This window comes from Phalaenopsis equestris, unplaced genomic scaffold (genome assembly GCF_001263595.1).
Source record: "Phalaenopsis equestris unplaced genomic scaffold, ASM126359v1 Scaffold000266, whole genome shotgun sequence".
Classification (NCBI taxonomy): domain Eukaryota; kingdom Viridiplantae; phylum Streptophyta; class Magnoliopsida; order Asparagales; family Orchidaceae; genus Phalaenopsis; species Phalaenopsis equestris.
The window spans coordinates 167,862-177,330 of NW_018164708.1; the positions used below are offsets into that span (position 1 = coordinate 167,862).

General features: G+C 35.3%; 1 protein-coding gene across 4 annotated transcripts; it reads right to left on the reverse strand.

Moving 5' to 3' along the window:
• Window positions 1-1,207: 1,207 nt before the first annotated feature.
• Window positions 1,208-8,357, reverse strand: LOC110024674 (bet1-like SNARE 1-1). 4 transcript variants are annotated; one of them, XM_020724783.1, is made up of 7 exons: window positions 8,193-8,357; window positions 7,880-7,967; window positions 3,471-3,615; window positions 1,961-2,017; window positions 1,768-1,864; window positions 1,620-1,679; window positions 1,390-1,411 (listed from the first exon to the last, which is right to left on the reverse strand). In XM_020724783.1, exons 2-6 carry the CDS (start codon window positions 7,891-7,893, stop codon window positions 1,663-1,665), a joined length of 330 nt encoding a protein of 109 aa, XP_020580442.1. In that variant the 5' UTR covers window positions 7,894-7,967; window positions 8,193-8,357; the 3' UTR covers window positions 1,390-1,411; window positions 1,620-1,662. The 4 variants fall into 4 exon arrangements, with proteins under 4 accessions (XP_020580440.1, XP_020580441.1, XP_020580442.1 ...); XM_020724784.1 differs by having other exon boundaries at window positions 1,768-1,858; window positions 8,193-8,355; XM_020724781.1 differs by lacking the exon at window positions 1,768-1,864 and having other exon boundaries at window positions 1,208-1,411; window positions 8,193-8,337.
• Window positions 8,358-9,469: the final 1,112 nt, after the last annotated feature.

Sequence of the window (9,469 nt, forward strand, 5' to 3'; positions counted from 1 at the left end):
CGGATTTCTTGGAAATCTCACATTGACAGAGCCTAATGATAGATTTATTAGCCCAAGAAAATGCATTAGTTCTGCGTTTAATTTGCATTGGTATACATAAAATCAGAATCAAATATTTCTCTTCGAAAAAAAAATAATCCTACCGTCATAGCTACCTGACAAGTTAATGTAGAACATTTACATACATACCACTCAATTCTTATGTATTTACATATCTACCTAAACTTTAATTTTTATGTATGTGTCATGTGTCATTAGGGCCGCCAAAACGGCTCGTTGTTCACGAACAGCTCGTGTTCGGCTCGTTAAGAAGCTCGTGTTTGGTTCATTAATTTTGTTAACACAAACTAAGATGTATTCGTTCGTGTTCGACTTGTTTTGGCTGGAAATACAACTCATCAAGTGTATATATATATATATTAAGTAATATTTTAAAAAAATCTAATTGACTACAAGACTATAGAGATTTATAATCAATTAAAATATTGATTAAGAAAATAGAAAAAAAATTATTAAATTAGATTCAAATGATGTTTTAAAATAAATAATAATTTTAAAATCTTGCTCAAATTCTTATTGTCTTATGGCTAAATGATTAGAATAGTTAAAAGAACTCTTTGTTCGTGAACAGCTCGAGTTCGGCTTGTTGCGCTCGCTAAGCAAACGAGCCGAACACGAACACACATTTTAAGCTCGAAATATAAACGAGCGGATGGCCCACTCGTGTTCGTGTTCGGCTCGTTTACACCTCCATGTGCCACCTTGCTCACGCATGAAAAGTTATATTTTACATTTTTTCTTATAAGTTAAAATGATGATGACATGAAATGAAAGATTTACATGATATAAATATCAAAATTAAAATTTATTTGTTAGGCATGTAAATACATAGGAATATGGTGACATGAATATGAATGCCTTGTTAATAAATAGGGGCCTTTTACATACATACCACATAATTTCTATATATTTACATAGCTAACATCTAAATTTTACATTGGGTACTTTATATACATACATAATCAAAGCATGCGCGTGTTAACATATCTAACACCTAAACTTTATTTTTTACATTCATGACACCCAAATCATTCAGATCATATTGCTATTTTAATTTTGAAAAATTGCATATAAATAAATATTAAAGTTTAGATGTTTGATATGTAAATACATAAAAATTGAGTGGTAAGTATGGAAATCTTCCTCTCACATAAAAATTGAACGGTTCTTTTCTTGCATAGGCATGGCAGATATGTAAATAAATAATAATTGAGTGGTAAGTGTGCAAATCTTCTTGAGTTTTACATCATATTGCTGACAAGTATCTAATGAGGTAATAAATGAGGAAGAAGAATGCGATAAATGAAGCCACAAGTGCAGCCATATGCCGGTTTGATTTGGTCTGAAACACCTGACACCAAATACTAATTGTGATTAGTTAATTAGGTGGGGATTTACCTAAACACCACATGATTCTCATGCATGCCCTATTTTATAACAATATACAAAAATATGAATCAAATTTTGGATTTAGCTAAATAAAATTAATATTTACTGCTATTAGTAATATGATATTAAAGATTTATAGGCTTTATAAGTAAAAAATATTTGTCAAATACCTTCTTGAAACGATCCATGCTTCCATAAAGAGTTCCTCTTGAATCATCCATGTTGTGGCCCTACATAAAGAACAACAAAAAAAACAATATATAATTATATATAGTTTTTTTTTTTTTTACAAGAATGACCAGAGACTATTATACGAACCTCCAGTCATTCCTAATATGCCTAACAATTCAACTACCAACTCCTTAAGACCAACTGTGTCAGAGAAGATTCGAACCCCTGACCTGAGGGCCTTATACTATGGATGTCAACCAACATACCAGGGTAGGTGGCACCAATAAATAAATAAATATATATATTATTTATTTTTTTGGTGGTTTGTAAGATAGCTTACCATTTTATCCAGTAGCCTATTATGAGTCTCCAACTCTCCATGAATGTCCCCAGTTAGCTATAAAAAATTTAAAACAGAAAGAGACTGTCAATCAAAATATACAGAATAAATTCAATTTAGTTTGTAGTTAGGTAAAGCGCATGTTACATTTCAAATATTTATCATTTAAAACTTTGGAGGAGTCGAAAGGAATTGAGCATATTATTCAGAGAACATTTTATGGATCATGTAATTTTTTTATTTATTTATTTTCTTTAATGAAGTTAACTTTAGAATACCTCTTTTCTTTTCTTCTCCAACATTAGCTCTATTTTCTCAAGATTTTAATATCAATCTCCATTATTTTATGCAATAGATCCAAAAATAATAATAAAATAAACAAATTAACTTCTCATCCCATAGTTCCCAATATCAATTGTAAGTGCATTTCGTGTTTGGGGCGGAAGTGTGATGGTGGTGTGATGCCGCACGACAGTTTTTTTTACAACAGCTTCACAACTTTCTCTTCGAATAACTACAGCTGCCCCAAACAAAGTGTATATCATCTCCATATGAAACCTTTAAATCTTAACGGTTTCGATGAAAAAAGAGACCATGTTAACGAAATTTCAGAATTCTTCGGACTTTTCAGAGAAATATGTATATGCAATATGTTAAAAAGAGGGGCCCTAAAACTTCAAAGTGAAATAAAACTATTAGTGATAAAATGGTGAATTATGTTACACAATAAAAAAGAGGGGCCCTAAAACTTCAAAGTGAAATAAAATTATTAGTGATAAAATGGTGAATTATGTTACAAATCGCTGACAAAGTTTTAGTACACAATAAAGTTTCCTCTAAATAATAGCAATAATATTACCATGCAATACACAATAAATATAAAAAAGTTCAATTAAGGACACAAAAAGAACAAAGCAAAGCATGAAAAGTCAGTATAATATAGGTAACATATAAATGAATAGTGAGGAAGTCACATAAATTACTTGAGATTAAGAAAGTACATTAATTTCATATCAGCACACACACACGTGTAGTAAATTGAAAAAACATATCATAGAATAATAAAAAAACTTAATAATTACAAAGCTTTCAACATGATAAAATCTCAAAGACAACAAGGATCAGATGGGCCAATTACAGTTAACCTACTGCATACAAAGTTAGAGGGAGATTTACATGCGCACCACTCGATTTCTATGTATTTACATATCTAATGCCTAAACTTCAATTTTTACATGCATGCCACCTTACCTATGCAGAAAAAGGTGTATTTCACTTTATAAAAGTTAAAATGGTGATGTGATATGAAAGAGTTGGGTAGTATAAATGTAAAAAGAAAAGTTTACGTGTTAAATATGCAAATACATAGGATTTGGGTGGTATGTATGTAAATGCCCATAAGAAATGAAAGAAACCATTCGCATAACTTGAGCATAAAACACATCTTTCTTTCAATCTATATAAATTTAGCACCACACGTTCTATCAAATAAACGTGAAACATCACTTACTCTCTTGAGAATATTAACTCTATCTTGTAGCCCATCAATGGCTTTCTCATTGCCATGCTCATCAATCTCATGAGCATTGTATGAGGCACGTACGCCTCCCTCTTCAATGCCATCAAACAAAACAGCTCTACTGCTCCGACGATCTCTGCAATTAATTTTATTGACACAGACGAAACAAAAATCAAGTAAATTTGTATCAGCTCTTAAATCCTAATAAATCAGCATTTGCAATTGGTTAGCTACTTGTTGACAATATATAAGGATCATAAAAAAAGTGTGATTTACATGATTAACACATAATTCTTATGCATGTACATATTTAACATTTAAACTTTGATAATCACAAGAAGCTTATGTAGCATTTTAATAATTTACTAGCCACCATATGATAACCGAACATAGTGTATCCAGCTTATGTAGCAATTTAATAATTTACTAGCTACCATATAATAACCGAACATATTGTATCCAGCTCTTGTGAGGGCTAGATTGGTTACTTGAAGATATAAAATATGTTTTATTAAAAAAATGATTTTGCTTTCAAACATTTTGAGTGTGAAAATAAAATCCTTAATTTGAAGGATTTTGAAGGTCTTAGTAGGGTTGAAAAGTCGTATTGATATCTAATTACATCCAACTAAATGAAGGAGTATAGAAGATTAGTGGCTTTTTAAATCATTTTTTTTTCAAAATTCAAGCAACTAAATGAGCATTAAAATACATAATGAATTGCTTCTAAACTCGGCAACTACTTAAAAATTTATTAAATAAAACATGACAAAGCCTCTTCACCCTCCTATCTATAAACAACATAATTATGCATCTCATGATGAATAACTAACAAAACCATGCAATCGACCGATGGTAATTTTCCATTATTTGATTGCATGATCATATCCTATGTCAATAGAAAGCTCAATAACATTTATAAACCGAGAAATGGCGGCGAGCTCTGGGGTTTCGCCCGATGGCCAAACCCATTGTTAACCTCCGGCTTCACTCTATCGTTTTCGTGCGTGGCTACTGTTTCATCAGCTTTGGATACAATCTCACTCACTGTTTACCGAGTCTTCTTCGTTCTCGGTTGTCTTCTCTGGATAGCTACGCCAGCACCACGTCGTCGCTGCTTTGCTTCCACATCGCACATCGCTATTTTCATCACTGCCTTCTTCGCCCTCGCCGCACGACACTGTTGCTTCGCACGCCGCTTGTCGTCTGCGTCGAGTGCTTTCGTCCTCGGTCGCAGACTGCGTCCCGCTGCTCAGCAACAGTGCGCACGCAGTGAAGCACCTGCCAAGGTGATGGCCTCAGGGGTTCTTTCCCACGCCGCCACCCTCGCCGCAGCCCCGCCGGTGATAACCCCGCTCCCGCCCCTCTTTCGAATATGTTTCCGTAAAGTTACCACGATACTTTTGCTCTTGGTGTTGAAACCGGATTTTTCAAAAAAACATCCCGTAAAAATGACAAACCTCTAATCTTTCTCACAGAGGCCGAGATCTCCACCTTAGCTGCACCCTGCCGACCGTTCTTAGTAGGTAAGTTTCTTTATGGAAACCCTAAACTTGAGCTAATTCGAAAGGATTTTGAGCAAATGAACATGAAAGGGGGTTGGAAGATTGGTAAATTGGCTGGTCGACACATTCTCATTCAATTATCAAATGATGCAGACTACGTTCATTTGTTTGCGGACTCATTCAAATAGACAACCAGGTGATGAAGCTTTTAAAATGGACGATGGATTTTGACAACGTACTGAACCTCCTACCATTCCTGTTTGGTTGCACTTCCCAGGTTTGAAGGTCCACCTTTACGATCAAGAGCTCCTCTTCGCTTTAAGAATGGTATACGGTAAACCTCTTAAAACTGATATGCCTATAGTGAATCTGACTCGGCCTTCTGAAACAAGAATTTTGATAGAACGAGATATTACTTTACCTTTTCTGGGAGAGATATGGATTGACACACAGCATTAGGGATTTTGACAACAAGCAGAACTTGAACATATATCTCTTTATTACACCCACTGTCGGATGTTTGGACAGTCTCTTTCTCAAAATTATCATTTGCATCCAAATCTAAAACCTCAGAGTAAAAATGCTATTGGATCTGCCCCACTTCATACATGTCCCTTTTCCGCCCCCGAGTGCATTCCACAGACTTTTGAAACATTGGTTGACACGATGCCACCTCTCCCTCCCACTACCGGAGACAATACTGTTTATGTTCTTCCGACTGATGTATTGGCAGACACTTGGGCATCCTACAGTCTCTAGCACTGTTGAAAACAATACTGCAAGATCCTTACCTCCAAAGGATATTCTTCGGTCCGATAATCAAGATAGTATCGCAGCTCCACAACCTCAAGAAGCATCAGGTGTTGAGGAGACAGATTTACCATCTTTTCAGAATGAGAATGTTGTTATTGTTAATCAGGAGCTAAGGGCTCATCCTCTTATACATGCCCGACAATCTGTTGATCACACTGATCAGATGTGTCACTCTTCGGATGAGGAATGAAAGGTATACACATCTAGGCAAAAAAAGAAGAATGGAGGCACACCCCGGCTTGGGAACTTAATAGATGATACTTTAATAACTTCGGGTAATTGCACGACACTCAACAATTTTCTGCGAGTTATAAAATTTTAGAGTTTTATCAATGTCTTAACTTCCTAGAACCAGAGGCAGAGGCAGAGGCAGGACCAAGCTGGCTCGTCCCTAGCAACTGGTATTCTGCGAGTTATAAATTTTAGAGTTTTATCAATGTCTTATCTTTTTTAGGATGTTAGTGTCTGTGCATCATATGGGTAGGGAGCCTTTATTGGGTCCTCTCATGCCTTTATTGGGTCCTCTCATGTCCTCTCATGCAACCTTTATGTACCTTTTTAATTTCAATAAAATTAGTTCTCGGACGTTTCAAATATATATATATATATATAACATTTACTCACATAGGCCCAATTCACCGAAATTTTATTGTATGCAAAAAAACTAAATCACCTGATTTTCAAATAACATTATTTATTTATTCATGGAGCTGGATTCATTAGCCGAAGTGGCTGAACCGGGCCTACTGGCCGAAGTAGCTTAGGTGGGCCCATCAACCGAAGTGGATAAAGAGCGCTTGAATCTACAAAGAAATATTTATTTGCTCAGCATTTAATGCGCCGACTAATTTTCGAAAAAAGCTAATTGCTCAAGCTTAAAGGACGATCATCACATCGCTGACATTAGATTACGCAACAGATTTAGATCTTGTTTACATTAAAGCCTTCCCATCAAGATTGTCAGAAGAAGCTTACCGGTGAAGCTAGAAACACTAAATTAATTATTTTATGATTAATTGTCCCTCATGTATAAAAAGGGGTAAAAGAGAGTGGGCTCCTTGAGCTTTCTCTCTCCTTGGGACCGATCTCTCTCTCTCTCTCTAGTGAGCTTGAGGCATCCTTGTGAAATCACCCATCTCCGGCTTACCAGAGATCACAATCATATAGACTATTGAGAAATTAGGGCACAAAAATGCAAGAATCAAGAACCAAACAATCAAGAAAGAACACGAGGATTTAAAGAGGTTTGGCAATATACCTACATTCTTGGAAACAATGAGCGACGGCGGTTTTTTGATTTCTTGGAAACAGTACAAATACTACAAAATTACTTTATACTGTACTGCAAGGCCGTTGTCCCCCCACCCCCAACCCACTTAACGAAACTCTCTATATTGGACAGATGCTTCCGCTCCAACATTTGTTCCTTACCTGGTATATGAGTCATACCTAAAATAGACTTTTCCAATGTCTCCACCAAGGCTTTTTCATTTGTCTCTCTCCATCTTATTTCTAGTTCTCTATCAATTTCATAGTCATATGGGATCTTCCACTAGATTGTATTTGTTCATGGACTACGCGGGATCCTACGTCTCAAATGGATTCAACATTTATGTGTTTATATAACTAACAACTAAATTTTAATTTTTACATTTAAAAACATTTATACGGGCGTCCCAAATGGACTATGCGGGATCCTATGTCCCAAATTTTAAATTTAATTTTTAATTTTTAAGGTTTCTTTCATATTGCATTAAAAAGACACCATTTAACTTTTAAAAAGTGCAATACTTTTTTCATGCATAGGTAAGATGGTATGTTTGTAATAATTGAAAGTATAGATGTAAGATATGTAAATACATAGGAATTGAGTTGTATGGATGTAAATTTTCCTATGTATATATAATACAAGAGACATCAATTTCAATTTGAAATAAGTTATTTAATTTAAAAACTAAAGATCAAAGAAAAAAAAAACAAAAATGGAACATAATCCAATCTTAAGCATGTCAATCTCATAATGCAATCAATTCTAAAGCTGTGGATAGGAAAAGAGAAGCAGAGCAAGAATTTAAAATAAACCTTCGTGAATTCATGAGGCAATAGAATTGCAATATTGCAGATACTTTTCCTCTTCGTGTGAAATTCTTCCAGCTCTAAAGAATTTGGTCTGTCATAAAATGTGAAATATATGTAAATGCCCCCAAAATCACATCATCTATGAACAACTAACGCACATAAGTATCAAATTATGACAAGTAAAATTCTTCGAAGAGAAAGATTTCATCCCGGCACCAGAAATTGAAAGAAAAACAGATAAAAAGGTCGAATAGCTAAAATCAAACGGATTGAGCAAAAATATAATAAGGATTCTTGCAGGAGAGATGTGATAGACCTGAAGAGATTTCACGTCGAGAGAAGAAAAGGAGACCTGAAGAGATTTCGGAGAGCAGAAACGCTTTTCTGGAGCAGATCGAGATCTAGGTCTAGCACCGTTTCTCGCGTTTGTGGTAGCGGGAAGGTGAAACACCGAGGCGGTAACGCTCCCGCGTGCTGATGACGCGGCGACTCATGTTGGCCCTATCGTGTCAATTCGGGTCGGGTTCTCATTTGTCCCGAATAAAACCCGACTCCCAACTTGAAGTGCTTTGTTTTTCGCTATTCTGTGATGCTCTGAGAAAATATTTTGTTTGAATACTGCACATCATTGTCGGGCTACAGCAGGCGATGTGGCCGCAGGCCCGAATAAAACCCGACTCCCAACTTGAAGTGCTTTCTTTTTCGCTATTCTGTGTTGCTCTGAGAAAATATTTCGTTCGAATACTGCACATCATCGTCGGGCTACAGCAGGCGACGTGGCCTCAGATGATTGGCCGTCCGAACGTGCGGACATAATATTTTTTTCTTTCAAGAACATCTTTGTAAAAAAAAAAAAAAACTAAATCTAAAATGACCAAACTTCTACAATTCATTAGAAATAAAGACTACGCTTGCACGATGTTGCTCCATAGAACAATGCATCGGCATTCGCTGCAACGGGACATTGCTTCACCATCTTCTTAAACGAAGCCTAAAAGATCTGGCCCGAATGCAATCCAACTTTAACCATGAGCCCAAATAAGACTCTACTAACTATATTAATCAATGATGGAACAAATGGTGTGATGTCGGGGCCACGCATCTTCTTAACATTTTAAATACTCTAATATCATTCAATACATTAAATATTTCCCTTTCTTAAACTTAAATACTTAATAATAACTTAAGGTGTGTTTGCGACAGCAGTACAGTGCGGCCATGCTAGGTTTCAATTAAATTAAGAATGCCAAGATATCATACATAGACCCGATCAAAAAATTAGTGGGATCAAACCAAACTAAACTTTTTAACTCCCCTAAGTGAAAAAAATTTTCCTTATGAAGCCCGTACGCACGGGCTCCAATCAGAATAAGCCCCCAAGCAAAATATATATGTCAGTGGGTCTTACTTTAAAAAATTATAAATTTATTACATTATATATTACTTAGGTGGCTTAATCTAATTAAAACTCGGACACCGTTAGGTGCTTCGATTGATAGGGTAATTCATTTAGAATAATATGTAACTTCTTTAAAATTTTGTCTCTTACACAGCTAATTTTTTTTTTAATTTTAAAATATAATAAATTTAATA